Here is a 21190-nt window from a genome sequence, read left to right on the forward strand (position 1 = left end):
ATTACATTGAGTCTCTAAGCCCACTGACATCGGCCCGCAAGCCAATTAAAATGTGCCTCAAAACCCATTGAAATCGGGCCTCAAGCCCATTGACATTGGGCCTGAAAGCCCATTAAAATGGGCCAGAAAGCCTATTGAAATCGGGCCCCAAAGCCCATTTATGTTGGGCCCCAAGCCCATTGAAATGGGTTTGAACGATCATTAAAAATTTAAAATGGTCCCGAAATCCCACTAAAATGTGGCCTTCATTGGGCCTCATAGCCCATTAAAATGTGCCTTAAAGCCCATTAACATGGCCCTCAAAGCCCATTAATTTTGGGCCTAACGGCCTATTAAAATAAGGCCTAAAAGCCCACTCACATTGGTCCTGAAAGCCCATTAAAAATTGGGCCGAAATTCCATTAAAATCTGGGCCACTATTTATGGATCCAGATTTTGTAAGCAGTTTGATGGGCCAATATTTATGGGCTTCAACCCGAAATTGAGTAGTCTCATCCCCGACTAACGGACTAAGTGGCAAGTGGGGTTTGACAAAAATCATGGTTGCCACTTGCCAGTACATTAATAAGTGGGCCTTTAGCCCAATTGAAAAGGGGCCTCTGGTAATCATAGTCTCAAATTTGTGGCCCGAACAAAGTGGGCCACTGTTGGGCCAAAATGGAGTTCCCAAGGGGCCGAAGTGACCCTAATAAAAAAACGGAAACTTCTGTGTAACCGAAACCGAAACAATCCTTATCTGGGCAAAGGATCTTAGCGAGCAAACATGACCAATTATAATATAAATAACACATTATCAAGTACCAATTGTGGAGTTACTGGAGCAAATGAACTGGACGAACACCTCAAAACATGAGATGACAGAAAAGTACCTAAAGAAAGAATGTAACTCCTATGCTTCGGAAGAAGATTCCTGGTGGTTTGGCGGGGAGGGTTTCAAAGGGTTCCAATAAAAAAGTACGCAAATTTCTGTTGGAAACCCCCTCAACTCTCCACCCCCTAACCACTGCGAACCCTCCAAGTAAAATCTCTAAAAGTTACTTTGTGAAATCTGTTTGTGAAGTTATATGAGAGCATATATGCAAACAAAGTCAATGTACGCTATAGGAAATGCAACATACAGAACATAAAAATGTAATAAAATCTAACCAAGAATAGTATCAATCACAGCCAACAAGGATTATAGAATCAAACAGTCATTTATATCTACTTATCCAGTAAAGAGGCCTAGTAAAATTATGGACGCTCACTAACCAATGGAAAGCACATATAAAACGATTATAGAAAATGAAAAAAAAAATGCTAACTTAAGAAAAGTAAAATACCTTACTAGAAGAGAAATGAAACAATTTCGAAACAGCAGCAACATAAGGATCAGATTGTGGGGCCCGACAGATCTGATGACATGGCATGGCAGTTCAAGTGGCAAGGTTTACTGGTTTACACAACTAGGATAGATCAAAGAAGGCTTATTCATTTACTCAACATTTGGCAACAACACAAGATCCCAAATTCCAAGTAAATCCTTAAAAGGTGACCAAAGAAGTAAAATAGGTGACATCCTCAAAATTCGTAAATAAGATATTTCGATTTTGATTAGGTTTCTATCATAATTTTATTAGGTTTCTATTTTAATTTTATTAGGTTTCTGAATCATGAATCAAACACATTTTTATGGCATCACTGGTGCAAGGATATTGGCTGACAGAACGTAGGGATGTGTTTAACTAATCATGTCAGCCATATTATCAGGAAAAAGAAGGGAAAAAACTGTCAGCCAACAGGTGTTACCTTTTCACTAAAAGACATCCATGAGTTTGGCTCAGTCGTCATCATCAACATCATCCGAGCCTTTTATCGCAAAAGTTGGGGATTGGATGCATGAGCCTATGAGAAAACAACAGTGACAAGCAAGGTGAGTAGAGACGTGAATAGTAAAAAAAGATCAACCTATGAGATTGAATGCACCTTAGATTTACTTTGTTTCAACTCCTTCAAGCATGATCTTTTTTTGGTAGGTAATTTTTTTTGGTAAGTATGCAGCATGATCTCACTAGTGCACATGTCGTGCTTTAGTTTTATCAACACAGCATGGAAAAAAAATTATAACTACAAGCATGCACTCACATTTTTTCCCTAATAGAAGAAAGTTCAGAAAAAAAGGAAGTACCAAACTCTCTATGCCGTTACCAGGACCTCAGCAACTCCAGAGAGCAGATCAAGAGTGCATAGAATAAACTCATCATAACACTAGCAGAATCATGATCGGCATACATAAAATCAGCCAATATCTTAAATGGATAGTGCCTGAAACAAAAGAACAATGACGGCAGCAAAGCAGATTATAATAAAATGCTTAAAGGAGATGAAATAACAGGCTTGAAAGTTACGCCACAGAGTTTAGCTCAAATAAGGCTTCAAACATTATAAGAATATAAATAGAATTTAATCCAGAACAAATGCCATAGACAGGACTGTGTTCCGTTTGCCATAGACAGGACTGGGTTATATAGAGCTGGCTCAAAGAAGGCTTCAAACATAATATAGAATTTATATGAATTTAACCCAGTCTAGGTTCTGTTTTGAAGTGTAAAAAGGCCCAGTTGCTCTAGAACCTTTAGGTTATGGTCTGGTCCTTCATATAATTTGTTCAAGGTCAGGGCCTTGGCAGCTGGCACCTTGCTTGGAGCCAGAGGGAAGGTGCACAACTTGATGACAGTCTCAAAGTAGAAGAAATTAATATGAATCGGATGTTACTATGAAAATTCAAAATTTGGGGGTCAAATTTCAAACCGAGTAAGAAAGTATTTGCTTCGGATGCAGGGGCATGCACCTACAGAAATCTATGTGGAAACAATATCCCCTGCTCTGGAATGAAAAAGTATCTGCCATAGCAAAAATTGATGAAACAAAAGTTTCAAATCACATCCTAAGCTGAATACCTCCTGAACTGGAACACAGGTATGCTCATTTCCAATGGTGAACTTCTTTGATATTGTAGAAACTCTTCAATGCAGGGCGCATAGGACACCCATAGCAAAGTACAAGCAGATACTGGCCATCAACTGCAAACCACTAATACCATTTAAACATAACGTGCACAATCTGAGTTCATGGTTGTGCCAGTACTCAATTCCTCTCTTTTGGGACACCCTGTGCAACTTTTTTTTCATTAAAGAACCAGTTCACTACATTTTCCTATTAGGGCATTGTTGTATGCCTGAACACTAAATCACCAAATGGAACAAAATAGATTGAATTGCGGAATCATTGTGATCAGATGACTTACAGAAAGAGTGTTTCCACAAATCTTGTCAGTGATTGATTCAGGTGCAGGTTGTCCACTGCTATAATTGAACTGGAACAACAAAAGAAACAATACACTTTTGAGCCGGAAAACCTCATTTAGCGGATTTTGCAAGCAGTGCAATCCATTGCCACAAAAAAAAAAAAAACAGGTTTTGAATAAAATGGAAATTTATAATGAAAGTGAAGAAAATCTGAATTGTATTCATTCCCTAATGATTCAAGATGTGTCTAAGAAGGAGCTCAAGGAGTTCACCCTTGCTGCCCCAATCTTACTCGGGCCTGGCGGGATTATGGATTCATTGTAAATCCACCATTGGCCTGCAAAATTTTTTAACCAAGCAATAAGTGAAAATAAATAGCGAAATTTCAAATGATATCCATTAATACTGCTCAAAGCACATATGCAGATGAGAGCACGTGGCTACCTTTCTCTTCCGGATAGCAGCAGAAACAGCTGGCGTAGACATCAGACCTTCTCTGTTATGCATTTAGAGTCAGAATCTTAGCATTAAGATGGCTAGGAAAACAATATTTCCCAGTAGAATCACATAAGCACTAAAAAGAAGCTTAAAAGGGTAAGTTTGCAAAAATCTCTTAAATATGATTCTCAAAACAGGTCACTTACAAAGAGAAAGAATCTCTGAACTTTATCAAGTACAATGTTTAGAAAGTGGACTCATGAAAAGGATGGTTGAGACTGTCCTGGAAACCAAGGGAATAACCGCCATGAGGTCATAGTATATAGCGTCAAGGGAAGAAAGATTGAATTCAATAACCAGTCCAGTAAATGTTGGGACTTATCCTAGTCTCACCATTTGTTCACCAATATTATTTACTGCCCAAGAAAAAAATTCCTCTAAGGCAAGAAAAATTATTTGCCACTCTATTATAATTCTAGAATTTTAAAAAAATTTCTTATATGAACACCAGACTAAATAGTAGTTCCCTGATTTTCCTTTGACGGCAAGAAGAATTGAAGCCCTAATGAAAAGTCTATAGCAATTCCAACACAGAGAATAATAGCAAATGTAAAATGTTAGGAACTATAGCTGCAAAACTGCGAGTGAAGTAACAATGAATCTCTCCCCTAGAGTTTTAGATAACAAGCACTATAATAGGGTGAATGACTAAATATATATCGCCATTAAACAAAACCTCAGAAGGACTACTATCACTTCATTTCTGAAAGATCACAAAGTCTAAGCCTCTGACCAGCAAGGCAAGACAGAAGTGACAACCATTATGCCAAACCATGCAAAATCTATTAGGTCAATGTGCCCATGGATAAGAACATCTTTGATGTAAGGTGACCAAGTATTTGGGCCGCAGCAATGGAAAGGAAGGGGAACCTTTGAACTCCAGTCAGGAAGAAAGAAGCCTCAGAAGTATCTATACCTTAATAGTCATTACCAAAGGAATGAGTGGTAATGAGGACTCAACACACTGACGTTGAACTGGATGATATACCACATTCAAAGGTCATCAACAACTATAAGCAGAACTCTAGCAGTTATATTGAAAAACTAAATAAATAAACAATAAAAACTTACAAAAAATGTGATACAAGAAGCAAGTGCTAAAGAACAACAGAAATCAAATAGCTCTTGGGCTTAATTAGCATTGAACAGGAAAACTCACCCTGCAACAAAATGTTTTGTCTTGGTACATCCATTCTTAGCTTAAGAAAAAGGTTCCAAGAATTTTACCAGCCAAAGGCACTTGGCATCATTTCCCGTACACAACAGCTACAACAAACAAAAGCATATTAGCCAATGGAAAGACTTAATTGCCAACCAAAAATTTGCCTGCACATTTCCCGCAGCAATCTTAATAATAATAATCTGCAGTTACAAACAGAATTAACTGAGTTTGTAAGCGACATAGAGATACAGGAAGCTGTAGTTTCCTCTCCTGTATATTAACAACCTAAGCGAGCAAATATAAGGAAAATTACCAATTAATTACTAACAGAACACAACAAAGAAAATTCACCAGCGTCTTGATTAAAGTAACAACCGTCTCCTTCTAATACCAAGAGCCCATTGTCTTAGTTCTCAGGAGGCAGTGAATCAAGCAATGGCCGCACATGAAAATTTTGAATCCATCAAAACCACAAGTCCCTAGAACAAACGAAACATAACAATGTCAAGGAAAAAGTAAGAAACTCATACCCAAATTCAATTTGCAAGGTAATTTTCTCGCATGAAGACTTGGACCTATAAACAATCGAGTTTAACATGAAATTTCAACACAAAATAAATAAGCATCAACGAGAAGACAACCAATCCTCACCAATAATTCAATAAACAGCACTTCACTAAGCCCAATTATACTCTCTGGCGTAAAACGTTCTGCTGTTATCAGCCAAACCCCCAAACCAAATTGAACAACGACGAATTTTTTTTCAAAATATAATATATGATAGGAAAAAACAGAAAGAAAAAAAGAAGTTAATACCAATATACCATACCTTCTTTTCAAATTCCACTGATCCAGGTCTTTTGGCCTTCCGCGGCTTCGTCGGTACTGAATTAATCTGGAAACATCAAGAAACCAGAAATTCAATATTTAATCATCGAAAACACAAACAAAAAACGAGGAAGAGGAAGAGGAACTTGATTCCTTCGATTCGGCAATGGCGGTGGAGGAGGGAGAGGGAGAGCAGGTTGTTAAAAAGGGCGAATAGTTCTAAAAGGTTGTTTTGAGAACAAGGCCGGAGAGGACGATAGCAGAGAGAGAGACGATAACACGTGAGAGACATAGAGACATGGATTCGTTTTGGAAGGAGATTTTCGACTAGTCTCAGGGACGCCATTGGCGATGAATACTGAGTTCTGTCTCGCGCATGACAATACTTGCGATCTCGGTTCGAGAAGAGTGAATGAGAGGGAGTGAGCGGAGAGAGTGTGTTGGACATAATGCGTGAAAGACGGAGAGACATGGATTCGGCTTTGAAGGAGATTTTCGACTATTCTTAGCGACGCCATTGGCGATGAATTCTGAGTTCATTCTCTTGCATCACAGTACTTGCATTTGCATATGGGCTCGAAGAGTGAATGAGAGGGGGTGACCAGAGGGCAGAGAGTGTTGGAGAAATCCTATTTAAAAATCGGACCCACCGACTACAATTTTGAATTTTCCGTTCCTATTAGGATCAAGGTTTTGAAAACCCGACCGGTCCAACCGGTGACCGGCCACTTGTCCGGTCCGGTTGAGGTATCAGACCGGTGATTGATGAACCGGGATATTTCTGATTGAATCGGCCGGTTCTTCGGTTGAACCGGTCAGAATCGGGTCGGTTTTAATCGGTTCGGTCATTTATTAAAGTTAATAAACTATTTTTGAAATTTTGTTATTTGTAGGGTTTGAACTCATGATCTTTTGTTTTTAAGACTTTAACCACTAGGCTATGAGATTTTCTTTGTTTAAAATGATACTTTATTTGAATATATTGTATTTTTATGAAGTTTTCTTACATATTATATGCATATAATATAAATATATATATAAATAATTCATTACATTAAAACCGGTTCGAACCCGGTTTGAACCCCGGTTGAACCTTTAAACCTTAAACCGAAGACTTTTCTGGTTTAATGACCGGTCCGGTTTTAAGAACCTGATTAGGATTTGGAAATGTATGACCGCCACTTGACTTAATAATTTAATACCGTAATTTATTTTGTTTCCTTCAACTGAGTCAGCTTATTTATGTTTTTTTTTTTTCTCGTTTTTCTTTAGGCAATCTTATATATATGAAAACTAAAATTAATATCGAATGACATCTGTGCTATAAGTTCATTTTACTGCATCGAAGATTTTAGTAAAGAATCAAATTGCGCTCCAACTATATTAATCTTAGTATCTTAATTTATTTGGAAATTGATGAATTGTTGTAGTTAGTGGTCGTAGTTGCAGAGAGATATTTGAAAAGTTACACCATATAATTAGAGGATTGAGTGGGCTCAGATTATCTAATGTAAACAGGCTTTAAAATGTTTGGGCTGACCAATTGACTAATTAGGCCGAATTAGAATGATTATGGATTTGGGCTCCATACCTATAAGAAAAAATAATAATAATTAGGGCCTGAAAAACAATAACGATAAGAGAAAACACAAGAGAAATAAAGACAGTAAAACACTTCCAATCTTTGACCTTTCAACTACACACTAATAATAAGCCTGTAAATGGAGGTTTTGCCCATCATTTTGGTACGTGAATAATAAGAATGTTTGCATGATCTTGAAGTTAAGAATCCAATTTGACTATAATTTTGCCTTTTGTTCTTTTTCTATGGTAACTTAAATAAATAGTTAAATACCTTACAAAGACTTAACTTAAATAATTAAATTACCTTACAAAGAGTTGTCCTACCAAGATTTTAGGTAAGTGGAAGTAATTAAGAATTCCCATTTAAGCCCACAATAATTGTTTGATTATAAGATAGAGAGGGTTGTAGATCAAAGAGGATTCCCGTCGATCAACATATCTGAAGAAAACGCAAAAGGAAAACATGGAAGCAGCAGGAAGAGTACTGGTTTTGGCTCTGACTTTGATTTTCTTCATCAACACTGCAGCATTGGTAGATGACAAATACTACACAAAGAGTAGACCATATGTTCACAAGACTTAATTATCAGTATTGTGTTACTGTTTATGGAGAAATTGCAATAATAAAAAATAATGACTTGTGATCCAAGAAAATTAGAAGCTATGCAAAATACGTGAATATCAGAATATGTTACATTGGAAAATATATTTTTTAAAAATAAAAAATAAAATCCTCGTCTATTAAAATTGTCAGAACAAAATCATGACAAATAACACAATTCATCCTACTAATATATATAAACATAATATGCCATAAGGTAAATACAGGAAATAAAACACTAAACAAGAAAATAAAACAAAACGAAGAACAGAAGAACAGAATTCATGCATTGGAAGTTCCTCCTCTCAAATCAGGAAACTGAGTAGCATCCTCAAAGTTAAGAACAGGCTCAGCCTTCACCATCTCTTTCCTCTCCAAAACTGCATTTGCGGACTCAGAACGCATCACGTGCCTCCTCTCCTGACCGGTTCGATTCGAGAATAAACCAGTAATCACTTTCTTGGTCGATTTCTTAACAGGCATGTGCCGCTCGTACTCCGCTTTCTCACCAGTTAGGTTGTTGTTCTTCTTCTTTGCAGCCAGAACCTTCTCGTACTCTTTAAGAGTCAAGTTTTTGTCTTCAACTTTTGGCTTCTCTTGGGTCTTCTGAGCAACAACGTCTTGAGATGCATGGACTTGGACATTCTTTCTGGGATTTCGAATCACGAGTTCTCTCCTCAAGACATGATCGGGGAGAAAAAGAGGCTTTGCGCGCAGCATCTCAGGATCCAATTTCGGAGACTGCTGTTCCTTCTTGTTCTTCGGTTGTTGATGCGGCTTCTTCTTCTTTTCAGACGGAGCAGAGTGATTAGGAGCGACCCTGTTGATGATTTTAGTCACATCATTGTCTTCATAATCACCCAATAAAGCAAACAAATTACCACGTTGTGCCATCGCAGCCCTTATCGAATTAAACTGAGATTGAGAAGAAAGGTTAATTACTGATCACATAATGCACCACATGCAACCTCGCCTACATATAGATGCTGCTGGTCCTTCTTCACATCCCCTTCGGATTTCACTTTGTTCCAGGTCTAGGAAACACAAAAGTTAAAATTACCAACTTAAAATCCCATTATGACTTGGATTACAATATATTTATGGTAAGAAATAAAATTAAATTTTTGGAAGTTACTTCCGTTTACCTATATAAATAGTTAAAAGTTGAAGGCCTTGCCCTAATATAATTAAGTCAGTCAATTAACAATTTTCAAGAAGCCAGGACTCCTAAATCCTAATACCTTCTAGAAAAATAAAATATAATAATTAATGATGGATAATGACCAAAAATAAATATAAAGTACAGTTTGTGTGTGTGATTGCTCGAGTGATTCATTTGGCCTAAATTTACTCAATTATTCCTAAACAATCTACAATTAACAAGTTATTGAATTTCATTATGATTAGGAGTAGACAATAAATATATAAATATAGACACACGTACATATCATTATCATACCACAATAAATCACATATCTTTTGTGTATTAGCTCATTAACATAATCTCTGTTTCCTCTGTTTTTCTTGTTAACAATGGCCCAACCAGGGAAGAGCTACTTTGATGCATTGGCTGACCAAGAAGGTGAAGTTGATGTGTTAGAGCTCGCCAGCCGCATCGCTTCCAAGACTGCAACTTCATACAAGAAGGAGGTGGAGAAGCCGCGGCAGCACAAGGAGTCGAAGCATGATAATATTGGCGATCCGTGGCCATGGAATAGGGACGTTCCGGTGACAGCGATTGTGTTACCGGAGGATATGAGGAGACGGGAACTATTACAAGTAGAAGAAGATGAGAAAGAAAGCAAGTCTCCTTCTGCTCTTGTGAATAAGAAGTCTAAAAAGAGAGCGACAAAGAAAAAACCAAAATCGAAGCCGGAGGCAGAGGTGGAGAGGAAGCCGAAGAAGGTAGAAGTAAAGGAGCGATCTTTGGTGAGACGGATGATATGGGTGGCGGTGGTAGTTTTGGCACTAACGAGTCTAGCCATGTTGTTTGTTGGAAGCGATTTGAGTGTCGATCCTGCATTCTCTTAGAATAATAATAGGATATCTCAGATAATCTTGGACTCTAATTCTTTTTCTATAACTCTATTATTGTTTTGAATTCATGCTTTCAAGTTTTGGAATTTTTTTTTTCCTATTAGGGAAAACCATCAATGGAGAGTGAAGTGGATTTTATAATGGATTCATATTAAGTTGGCTTGTTGAATATGAAAGTGTGGGACTTTTTAGAGCTGTACGCTAAAAACAATTTTCTCTTGCCTCAATAGTTTTCCATCTTTCAAAATTGCTCTTATCATTTGGGCCTAAACTTCGTTATTGAAGATTAGCTTCATGGGCCTAGGCTATCTTTTGGGCTTCCAATCATGGGGTCCACAATTGCATCACCTAAAAAAGTGAAAATTGGTAATAGACTAATAGCCCATTAACCCCTGCATTACCTAATCAGTTATGATACAATTGGTCTCCCAACAGCTAGGATAACAAACTGTTACAATCTTTATCATTTTCATTACGATATTTATCATTTTCGTTAAGCAACAAATTGTGCGAATTGCGAGAACGGATACCCCCTACTACTTATTTTGAAGGGACTTTTGGAGGCCGGTACACTAGATTATACTTAATTGTAAAAAAGTGCAATCACTAAAACATCCCTTTAAAAAAGTACACTGGGGATCATCTTTTACCAAAATAACCTCAATTTTGATTTTCTCTCTCCACGAATTGTGATACAATAGTGATACTTTTAAATAGAAGATCCAATTTAGTGTTCAATTTATATTTTTGGCTCATAAAATGATGATATAAATGTTAGAATGTAAATTTGATAGCATTACATATCTTTCTGGTTCAATTATGTCATTTTAGTGGATTTTTGATGTTCGTGATACTATAGTGATACATCTCTGCAGCTGTAAATGTTTTTCCAAAACGAGCAAGAGATGTACAAACCAAGAAAAGAAAACCAAGAAGGGAAAAGTAATTAGGAAGAAGAAGTATGCATATTGGTTCAATTGTATCATTTTAATAAATTTTTTGTGTTCGTGATACTATAGTGATACATCTCTGCATTTGTAAATGTTTTTTCAAAACGAACAAGAGAGGTAACCAAGAAAAGAAAATCAAGAAAGGAAAAGTAGTTAGGAAGATGAAGTATGCATACTAGTTTCATCATTTTAGTGGTTTTTTGGTGTTGGTGATACTATGGTGATACTATAGTGATACATCTCTGCAAAAAACGAACCAGAGTCCAGATCTGCAAAAAAACAAAGCACAACCCAGATTGAACAACGAAGCATAGTCCAGATCTGTCAAAAACAAAGCAGAGCAACTCGACGCAGTCCAGATTGAGCAACGACGAAGAAGGAGATGAAGAGAGGAGAAACTCGGCCAAAAACGAAGAAGAAGACAACGAAGAACCAGATCGAGAACCAGAAGAAGAAGAAGAAAAAGAAGAAGAAGAAGGAGAGAAAGAAGGAGATAACTTTTAGTAGAGAAGAAGGAGAGAAATAGAGGACACACTAGAGTTGGATAGTTGGAGGGAGAAGAAGAAGAAGAAGAAGAAGAAGAAAGAGGAGGGTATTGTAGGTATAAACTAAAAAATATCTTAAGTCAGATGACCAAATTACCCTTAAATTGCACTTTTTTACAATTTTAAAAATGTCCATGACCTTTTTACAATTAAGTTGTTTAAAGTGTTCTTACTACCAATTGTCCGTATTTTGAAATATTATCACAAGACTACAATATATGAGAACCCTGAAGCAATATTTGTAAATTGGACAATATGGATCACCAGTGAACCTAGACCGGTCCAATTACTAATTACTAATAGTATAATTTACCAATATAATTGGGAGTAGTATTATTGCCCTAATTAATTTCAGTCATAAATGCATGGAATTAATTTGAGGAAACGAGTCTGAGAAAAATCAGTGTAGATGTACTTAAAATGACAAGAGGGTGGTTATTGAAGGCAGCAAACCAAAAGTGAGACTGAAGGCCTTTTGAGTTGTGATCTTAGAAAAATGGAAAAGCCAACATATATATAAAGGAAAAAAAAATTTATACGAGAGAGAGAGAGAGGAACTTTTTGATCGGAATAGCATCTCCTCTTGTCTTTCCCTACTGTATGTCCTCTAGAAATGGGCATGGTCCACGGACAGTGAAAGAAGCAGAATATCATTTTTGGAAGGCTAAAACTAGAGCAGCTTCATTCATTTATTCATCCATTACAAAAAAAGGATATCCGCAGTATAACTCTCAAGCATATGCGATTGCTTCATTGGTTTATTCCACTTATCGTCTCTGGAAAACCAAGCCAAATCGCTTGTATATAAAGCTTGTTAAGAAGCTAAGCTACTTGTGAAAACCAGAAGCAGGAGTTGTAGTTGATAATTAAGCAGAGCAGTTGTAGGGCATCTCTGAATTGGCAAGCAATGTTGATCGATCAACTAGCGTGGGTGCATGCATTTCACATTTGATATCATTGACTTGCCAAAGGAGAGTTGCCCTGTGACTGCTTCAGCTTTTAAAATAATCCAAATATTCAACCATTCTATACATATATAGTATTCAAGATTATTGCAGAAGGTATGATTACAATATACATATTGCGTGATTGTTGGTTGAAGATTGTTTCGATATAAGTTTTTTCTTTTATTGTATTTGGTTAACAGTTCTCTGACAAGTAATTTGAAATTTCTTATATTTTTCAAAGAAAGTTGAAAGTTACTGCCTGAAATCGTCGCTCTATTAGTTGAGTTGAATGCAAAAACATTTTCTGCAAAATATTATTATATACAATATATTTCAGTTTGTATTTTATTTTACTCTCTAGTCAATGTTTGAATCACCAAAAGTCAATAAATATCGTCCCTTCCCACCAATGACTTTTTCAATCAATTGGTTTTTTTGGGTCTTTTAAGTTGAGTTTGTGGGGTATTGTTATTATTATTGTGTTGAAGAATCCCCTTTCACATTAAGCCAATGAAGAATTGAACTCTAGTACCACGAATTTCCTTTCACAGTTCAAATTTAGGTTAAAGCCATGGAGAATAATCATTTTATATGCTTTAATACACAGATCTTATGAAATCTTTTCTTCTTTTCTCTACTCCACGCTTGCTTTCTTTTAACTGTAGTTCTCATGATTTGCAGAGACCAAGTGACAAAGCTGTCCCTTTCCATGAAAGATCCGAGCTTTCTCTCTTATTTCGATGATTTTCTTCACCTCCTTGGCTTCCCCACTTAATAATATTTGGCCAAGTCAAAAGTTCAACAATAAAAAACATATATGTCAAACAATGTGATTTATGCTGGAATTTGACATTTAAAAATTAAAAGAATTTGATGTTTTAATATTGCCAAAGTAAGGCACTTTGTAATGGTAAAGTGCTATTAAGCCAACAAAGATGTTGTCTTTTGTTGATGTGGCTATATTATGAAACATGTTTTGCTTCTGTGGCTATATTGAGAAAATTGTTTTGCTAATGTGGATGTATTACTCCCTCCGTCCCGTAAAGATAGTCCTACTTCTTTTTTCACACAGATTAAGAAAATCTAATTAATATAATAACAACATTCAATTTTATTCACATATTTCCTAATACACCCCTAATTAATAATTAGATGACCCTAATTAATACTGTGATAACAAAACACATTAAATAGGGATCTTTTAAGAAACTAATGAACTAATTACATTCTAAAAAATGAAACAAGATTATAAGTTGGGATACACAAATTTTGGGTGAGTTTGGTAAGGCTTTTGCAGTAGCATTTATACTACTAAATGCTACTTCCATCATAACAGATATTTTTTGACACATAATTCAAGACATTTTTTAGTAGCATTTTCTATTACTTTTCATATGCTGCTTGAAAGAACAATTTTGATAGCATTTTGATTCTTTTTCCAATTATATCCTTACTATTTCATTATTATTCTCATTATACCCCTTAAAATGATATTCTCTCTTTACTCATGTCTTTAATTTATTTTAATTCATTAAAATAAATTAAATATCTAATGTAACTACTGTAATTTATTTTTAATAAATTAAATATCTTTAATTTATTTTAATTCATTATATGAATTTTATAAATTAATATTTATGTTTAGATACAACTAGTTATATTTTTCTTTTACAACTAAAATACAAAACACCCCTGCACGTAATTTATCCAATATATTACACAACACAAATGTTAACAGTAAAAGTTCAACTAAACACCTATCCAGCATTCAAGCAGCATATCTGCTACTATAATTGTCCAGCATTTCTGCTACCACTATTTCTGTTGGCATATCTGCTACTTTGCAAATGCTCTACCAAACTAGCCCAAAGAAAGTAGGACTATCTTTATGGGATAGAGGGAGTAGTATTTTGTGTTTTAGTGTAGTTTTGTTGTGGATAATATGAAGAAATGAAATGTTGTTGGCCTTCATATTGGGTGGGAAGAGAAATTGAAAAATGTGTTTTGTTGATGTGATTGTATTAGAATACGTGTTTGATTTTATTTTTTTTGTAATAGAAATGAGACCCAAGATTAATTTTGTTGGAGACATTAACACTTACACCATTGCAAGTGTCCTAATGAAAAAGTCGTCCACTCGGACAGGGATGTGCCAACTAACAGTCAGGCGTCAGGCGTCAGCATCAGCATCGTCAATGACAGTTGGCAGCCAATGAATGGCCGGTAAACGCCACATGCCTGCAGAAGAATGAGGTTTTTGCATTACTTTAGTAGTATTATCATGACAGAGGCCAGCCTTAAACTTGAAGCAATTTTCCTTAGGTCCGGGCCGATGATGACGGCTTTATAAAGACGTTTTTGTCGTCCACTAGTTGCTTTGGCGCTTTATAAAGCCGCGCCTGTGGTTCAAACAAGTCAGATAGTACTGAATTTAGCTGGGTATTCTTTTGATGTAGAAATTAATCTTCTACATGCATGACCACCCCAGCACTGCGGTTCTGAACACTAACGCTCCTGCCAATAGGACTGAATTGAATTTATCTAAGGATAACAAAATTTTGTTCGGTTTGGATGATCGAATTTATTTAACCCGAATTAAATCAAGTTTGAACTAAAATTATACGTACGAAATTCGGGTCCAGAATACAAAATTTTTATCCGATTTAAAACTTGATCTGGATTTAAACACATAAATTTTATCCAAAACCTAATCCGTATTTAAACCAATAAAGATTTAATCAATTAAGTACGTTCGAAATCCAATTCAAATTAGGGTATGAACATGTAAATATTTCATAAACACATTATATTGTCCGGCTCAAAACTTCTTTTTTTTCTGCACCCCTAAATTTATCAAGTCTTTGGTGATGCTTGATGAGGTCGGTTCTACGTAACGTAAACAAGGGACAACTTTGTTCAAGTATGATGGATATGGTCCACTTCAAAGTAAACTGACCAGTTCAATACGTTCATATGGAGGCCTCCTTACGAGCCATCATGTCCCAAATGGATATTAATTAACAATACACAGACATATTTCTTTATATAAACCATGAAAAGATGGTTGAAAGAAACATAGAAACAAACAAGGAAACAAAGGGGAAAACCAATCAGAAAGAAATCAAACTGTTGAGAGGAGAACAAGAAATGCAATCACCTTGCCTTAAAGAAGCCTCACAGGTATGCCTTCATGGTTGCTGTCCATCCCTTTTCCTCAATCACTCTGGGCACCAGACTAGAGTTTCCAAGTCCAGAAGCACCTCGGCAGCGTGCAGGCGAAACTTTGCTGCGACGACCACATCTTCAATATTCCCTGACACGGAATTCACCAACCATGAGTCCCTCCCATCTTTGGAGGAATCATTCACAGAATTTAACAAGGTGTACGCTCAATATTCTGAGACCTCCCAAGTTGATCAAAAACGAGACAAAGAATATTATCATCTTTCCCTCTCCAACCACACCTGCCTTGACTATCTTGGCATTGGCCTCTTCTCCTACAGCCAGCTACAAGAACATGACTCCTCGAAAGACGAAATTGATGCTTCTACTTCATCCCTATCACCTCCTCCAAATTTTGATATTCCCTTCTTTAGCGTTTGCTACAAGACGGGGGATCTGAAGACGCAGCTACTTCATGGGGGTGGAGAGTCAGAACTGGAATCTGCAATGAAGAGAAGGATCATGAGTTTTTTTAATATTTCTGAAAACGAATACAGTTTGGTTTTCACTGCCAACAGAACATCAGCTTTTAAACTATTAGCGGAATCTTACCCATTCCAGTCAAGCAGGAAACTTTTAACAGTTTACGATTATCAGAGCGAGGCTGTTGAAGCTATGATTACTAGCTCTGAGAAGAAAGGAGGCCAGGTAATGTCAGCCGAGTTTTCATGGCCAAGGCTAAGAATCCATTCAGCGAAGCTGAGGAAGATGATTGTAACCAAGAAAAAGAAGAAAAAAAGGGGACTTTTTGTCTTCCCACTTCATTCTAGAATCACTGGAGCCAGATATCCGTATCTGTGGATGACCGTGGCACAGGAAAACGGCTGGCACATCTTAATTGATGCTTGTGCTTTGGGACCTAAGGACATGGACAGCCTTGGCCTCTCCCTATTCCGTCCAGACTTCCTCATTTGTTCCTTCTACAAGATATTTGGGGAATGCCCCTCTGGGTTTGGATGTCTGTTTGTCAAGAAATCTACAGTTCCAAATTTGGAAGCTTCAACAAGTGTGGGGATGGTAAGCCTCGTCCCTGCAAAAAAGCTATTTTCACTGCTCGAAGAATCATACAGTACTGACACAGAACACGGAATGGAATCTAAAATGGGGTTGGAGACGGATGATCTAGATACATCGAGCTCTTTTTCAGGTCCAATATCACTTCTAACAACAAAGTCAGGTAAAATGGAGCACGGAGAAACCTCTGAGTTAAACACTACAGAAGTAACTGCAGAAAGTAAAGTGTCAGAGACTTCTGAAATTGCCGAACCAGAGAAGCCCGCTGAAGCAAGCCAAATTGGAATTGCAAAAAAAAACAAAAAGACTAGAGTTGTGATCCAATGCAGGGGCTTGGATCAGGTTGATTCGTTGGGATTAATACAGATCAGTAACCGGTTAAGGTGCCTTATCAACTGGCTAGTGAACGCTTTGTTAAAGCTCAAGCATCCTAACACAGGGGGAATTTCCCTAGTCAGGATATATGGACCAAAGATAAAGTTTGATCGGGGACCTGCATTGGCATTCAATGTGTTTGATTGGACGGGAGAAAAGGTTGATGTTGCTCTTGTGCAGAAACTAGCTGACCGAAATCATATATCTCTCAGCTATGGATTTTTGCATCACATCTCGTTCTCGGATAAATACCAAGAAGATAAGACAAGAGTCCTAGAGACAAGATCAAATGGAAGAAAGGGAATGGCTAAAAGCAAACCGAAAGCGAAAGCTGACCTCGGAATAACAGTTGTTACAGCTGCACTTGGGTTCCTGGCCAATTTCGAAGACGCTTACAGGCTTTGGGCATTTGTTGCTCAGTTCCTGGATGCAGACTTTGTGGAGAAGGAGAAATGGAGATATACAGCTCTTAACCAGCAAACCATTGAGATTTAGACAGTGTGATTCGTATGATCTTTCAGATAATGAAGTTTATTGTAATGGAGCCTTGCACAGTCTGCTCAAATCTTTGTATCTATAACGCACAAATGATCAAAAGAAAAGAGACGTAAACGAAATTTAATTATAGAACAATACAAAATTCATAATCTTGCGGTCAATCATAATCTACCACATTCTCTTCTGCACCTTTTTTTCTCGTTATAATATCCTACATATCATTTATGCAGAAACCAACTATGTACCAGTCAATTTCACGGTAGAACCGTTACCAATGCGACTACATGTCTATCTGAGAATACCAACCTGCTCCCTTACATTTGTTTTATTTTCTTATGCACTCTAGTTGTTGGACGCGTGCCAAAGGTGGTTGGAGTATGCAATTATGTTGCAGTTCAAATCTTTGGTTCCAAATTATTATGGAAAGAAAAAGATAGATGTTATTCACTAAAATAGAGGGTGTCAGATGATTTGTTTCACTGCCAACGAGCAGCCCATGCACAATTAAACTTGTTGTCTGTTGCATTAAAGTGACTATTCACTTACAAACTAGGTTAATAACATAAAACAGAAAGAGGTAGCCATTTAATTGAAATCCCTTTGCACATCATGCATTTGAAAACTCAGTTAAGCTTCAGGATGGAGCCTGCAAACCAAATAATCAACCAGACCAATAGACCTCTAAGTCCCTGCAAGTCTTTCCTTTTTATACTACTAAGACAATGATGGAGAAGCAAAAAGCAGTCAGACCAATTATTTATTAAGTAAAGTACCAAGTTTGAAGTATAACCCATGGATTGCTCCTCCTAGACCAAATTTCTTGCTACATCCTTGAGCTCGCAAGGCTTCACCCTCTGCTGCTTTCCAGAATTCGTACCTATAATAGAGATGAGCTTAGCTTCTCAATATGTCTCACATCTACGTGAATCCCTTCGACAACTGCCCAGAGAAATGCGACTTCATATGTACAGCAAAAGACGAGAAGGAGGAGAAAGGCTGTAATGTTCTTACAAAATTTTACTCAGTGAGTCATCGATGATTGTGTACAACGCCCTTCAAGTGAAACCTGGTTTGCAAGGATGTTTAGCAAAGTGTGGATATCCTCATTGCAAGATTGGCTAGTGTGGCCAACAACAAACTCATGGGTCTCGCCATCCACCTCTATAAGGCTTGAACCAGGAGCCTTCTTAATACCTTTCTCCTTCATCAATCTCCTTACCCTCTCGACATCATTCCATCTTCCATTCGCAGCAAATATATTCGACAAGAGAACATAAATCCCACTGTCATGAGACTCAAGCTCCATCAGGAAGTTTAACATATCTTGAGGGAGTACCATATTTCTGCTGGAATTCAAGGCGTTTAGAAGAGTTCCCCATACCAGCACATCAGGTGACATAGGCATGTGCTTTATCAGAATTACGGCTTCATCCAATTGTCCTGCCCGACAGAGCAAATCTATCATGCATCCATAGTGTTCTAACCTTGGAGAAAGATTATATGGTTGACTTATCATCTGATAAAAGTGCCGGCGTCCCTCATCAACAAAGCCAGAGTGGCAGCAAGCTGTCAAAATGGCTAGAAACGTCACCTCATTGGGCCTCATGCCAACCTTACGCATTTCTTTAAAATGTTCCAGGGCCTCATGCCCATGTCCATGCATCGCCAAGCCTCCTATCAAAGCATTCCATGTAAAAACATTCTTACTAGACAAATTGCTGAATGTTTTCTCTGCCAATTCTATGCAGCCACACTTTGCATACATGTCAATCATTGCAGTCCCAATATGACTATCCCATTTGATGCCTCTGTGGTTGATGTAATTGTGTACCCATTTGCCATACTCCAGAGCCCCAAGGCTAGCACAAGCAGAAAGCACACTGGTAAGAATAACCCTGTCAGGATCTATACCAAAGGTTTGCATGTTACAAAACAACTCCAGGGACTCCTTGGGATGCTTGCATTGCACCAATCCACTAATAATACTGGTCCAAGACACAATATCTTTCTCAGGGAGTTCATAGAAAATTTGCCTCGTCATGCACACACACTCACATTTGGCATACATATCCATGAGAGCATTGCTTGCCTCCAGGCCCACTCCATATCCACGCTTAACGATCAATCCATGAATTTCCTTCCCCAAACCCAAGTATCCCTTTCTCCCACAAGCCCCCAAAACACTGACTAAACTCTTGATATTTGGCTCCACATCCATCCTCAAATACAATGCTACGGCCTGATCAAACAACCCTGCCCTCACATATCCAGATATAATACCAGACCAAGAAATCTCATCTCTCACAAGCATCTCATCAAACACTCTGCCAGCGCCCATGCATTCCCCACAAACACTGTAACAATAGACAAGCGAGTTTTGCACGTAGAGATCCCAAGTAAATCCCATTTTAACAACCACTCCATGAACCTGTCTACCCTCTCCAATCCCCGTAAACTTAGCACATGATTTCAAGACCGCTGGAAAAACGTACATATCAGGCCAAAACCCATCCCTCAGTATCCTTCTGTAAACCAAAACTGCAGTTTGTGGCCGATCACTAGAAGCATATCTAGCTATTAGCTTACTAAAAGAGAAAGAATTCACGCGGCAATCAAACTTTTTTAGAAAATCACAAGCGTAATCGACAAACTCAACAGACTTTTCAAAGAAATCGACGGCTCCGTTAACAATCAACTCTTCACCAACAATTCCAGTTGTAACCAACTGCGCATGAACATTTTTGAATGATCTTAAGCTGCTACATCTATGAATAGAATCCAAGAGAACCCATTTAAGAGGCAGCATAGTCTAGCCCGTGCATATTAGACAATGCCCATTTGAAGAAGTGCAGCGAATGGCGGAGCACTTATTCATGTATAAGATTGATAAAAAGTTTCATGGGTTCGTGTACCTGAAAGAGGATCAAGCTTCAACCAAACTCCCGTTCTCTGTGATGTGAAATATGAGAAGCAACAGTCGATAACCTGACTTTGGTGCGCAACTCGAGCTTTGCGAATGCGGGATCGCCGGATGTCCAGTAGTCTCGCTCTTGCACCCATATGAAACTTCGGCTCTGGAATGCGTTGGGCTCCGGCCCAATTATCTATGTTGTATCCTTTTGAGGCTGCTTTAATAGTCCTGGGCCTCCTTCTTTGTAAGGTAACAAGGAAAACTTTAGTCACACCCCACCTTTTACTAAAGACACCCTAATTTGAGTTGACCATCCCTTGTAAAACTCAGTTGACGGGATGTCTTTAATAAAAAGTGAGGTATGATTAAAGTTTTCCGGGTAACAATTGTATTGAAGACTGCAAAGGCCCAAAACAGGTACATCAAGGCGTTAGCCCGTTGACTGCAAACATCATTTGTTCACAGTTCACACCGCAATCATTATTCAAAATTACCTAATAGGTACTGGTTTGACATTGTCCCAAAAACTCTTTTATGGCCGACCTATCTCTAGGCCAAAAGAGTTTCGCTTTACATGAGCTGCATTTTCAATGTTATTTGAACGTGTTCTCTCTTTGGAGTTTGGACTTATCAAAAAAATTGAAAAAGATAAAGACCCAGCAACTAAGGTCCGTAACACTTTGGAGAAAAAAAAGTGTTTCCCAATCTGGTTTAAATTTTTTTTGTTGGTA

General features: G+C 37.5%; 3 protein-coding genes across 11 annotated transcripts; 1 reads left to right on the forward strand and 2 right to left on the reverse strand.

Moving 5' to 3' along the window:
• Positions 1–1152: 1152 nt before the first annotated feature.
• On the reverse strand, positions 1153–6359 carry LOC120003827 (phosphoglucomutase, chloroplastic-like). Of its 7 annotated transcripts, none has more exons than XR_005469381.1 (8): positions 5777–6359; positions 5299–5426; positions 4945–5051; positions 3732–3783; positions 3287–3624; positions 2940–3062; positions 2168–2304; positions 1153–1884 (listed from the first exon to the last, which is right to left on the reverse strand). XR_005469381.1 is itself a non-coding variant. In XM_038852939.1 (8 exons), exons 2-6 carry the CDS (start codon positions 4972–4974, stop codon positions 3006–3008), a joined length of 273 nt encoding a protein of 90 aa, XP_038708867.1. In that variant the 5' UTR covers positions 4975–5426; positions 5777–6359; the 3' UTR covers positions 1153–1884; positions 2168–2304; positions 2940–3005. The 7 variants fall into 7 exon arrangements, 3 of the variants coding, with proteins under 3 accessions (XP_038708867.1, XP_038708866.1, XP_038708869.1); XR_005469383.1 differs by having other exon boundaries at positions 1153–1445; positions 1789–1884; positions 4945–5426; XR_005469382.1 differs by adding an exon at positions 3932–4008 and having other exon boundaries at positions 4945–5426.
• A 9001-nt stretch (positions 6360–15360) lies between these two features.
• Positions 15361–17709, forward strand: LOC120003990 (molybdenum cofactor sulfurase). The gene has a single exon (XM_038853177.1). It carries the CDS (start codon positions 15500–15502, stop codon positions 17543–17545), a length of 2046 nt encoding a protein of 681 aa, XP_038709105.1. The 5' UTR covers positions 15361–15499; the 3' UTR covers positions 17546–17709.
• On the reverse strand, positions 17490–20617 carry LOC120003991 (pentatricopeptide repeat-containing protein At4g38010). Of its 3 annotated transcripts, XR_005469419.1 has the most exons (3): positions 18560–20617; positions 18322–18425; positions 17490–17624 (listed from the first exon to the last, which is right to left on the reverse strand). XR_005469419.1 is itself a non-coding variant. In XM_038853178.1 (1 exon), exon 1 carries the CDS (start codon positions 20352–20354, stop codon positions 18570–18572), a length of 1785 nt encoding a protein of 594 aa, XP_038709106.1. In that variant the 5' UTR covers positions 20355–20616; the 3' UTR covers positions 17846–18569. The 3 variants fall into 3 exon arrangements, 1 of the variants encoding a protein (XP_038709106.1); XR_005469418.1 differs by having other exon boundaries at positions 18322–20616; XM_038853178.1 differs by lacking the exon at positions 17490–17624 and having other exon boundaries at positions 17846–20616.
• Positions 20618–21190: the final 573 nt, after the last annotated feature.

This window comes from Tripterygium wilfordii, chromosome 8 (assembly GCF_013401445.1).
Source record: "Tripterygium wilfordii isolate XIE 37 chromosome 8, ASM1340144v1, whole genome shotgun sequence".
In the NCBI taxonomy this organism is placed as follows: domain Eukaryota; kingdom Viridiplantae; phylum Streptophyta; class Magnoliopsida; order Celastrales; family Celastraceae; genus Tripterygium; species Tripterygium wilfordii.

What these genes read in the sequence shown, in the direction of transcription:
- LOC120003990 (XM_038853177.1), top strand. Translation starts at nt 15,500, where the DNA reads ATGGTTGAAAGAAACATAGAAACAAACAAGGAAACAAAGGGGAAAACC.
- LOC120003991 (XM_038853178.1), bottom strand. Translation starts at nt 20,354, where the DNA reads ATGCTGCCTCTTAAATGGGTTCTCTTGGATTCTATTCATAGATGTAGC.
- LOC120003827 (XM_038852938.1), bottom strand. Translation starts at nt 4,974, where the DNA reads ATGTACCAAGACAAAACATTTTGTTGCAGG. An exon ending in CTGCTATCCGGAAGAGAAAG is followed by an intron (nt 3,625 to 3,731) that starts GTAGCCACGTGC and finishes AAAATTTTGCAG; the next exon opens with GCCAATGGTGGATTTACAAT. An exon ending in TTTGTGGAAACACTCTTTCT is followed by an intron (nt 3,159 to 3,286) that starts GTAAGTCATCTG and finishes ATGAAAAAAAAG; the next exon opens with TTGCACAGGGTGTCCCAAAA.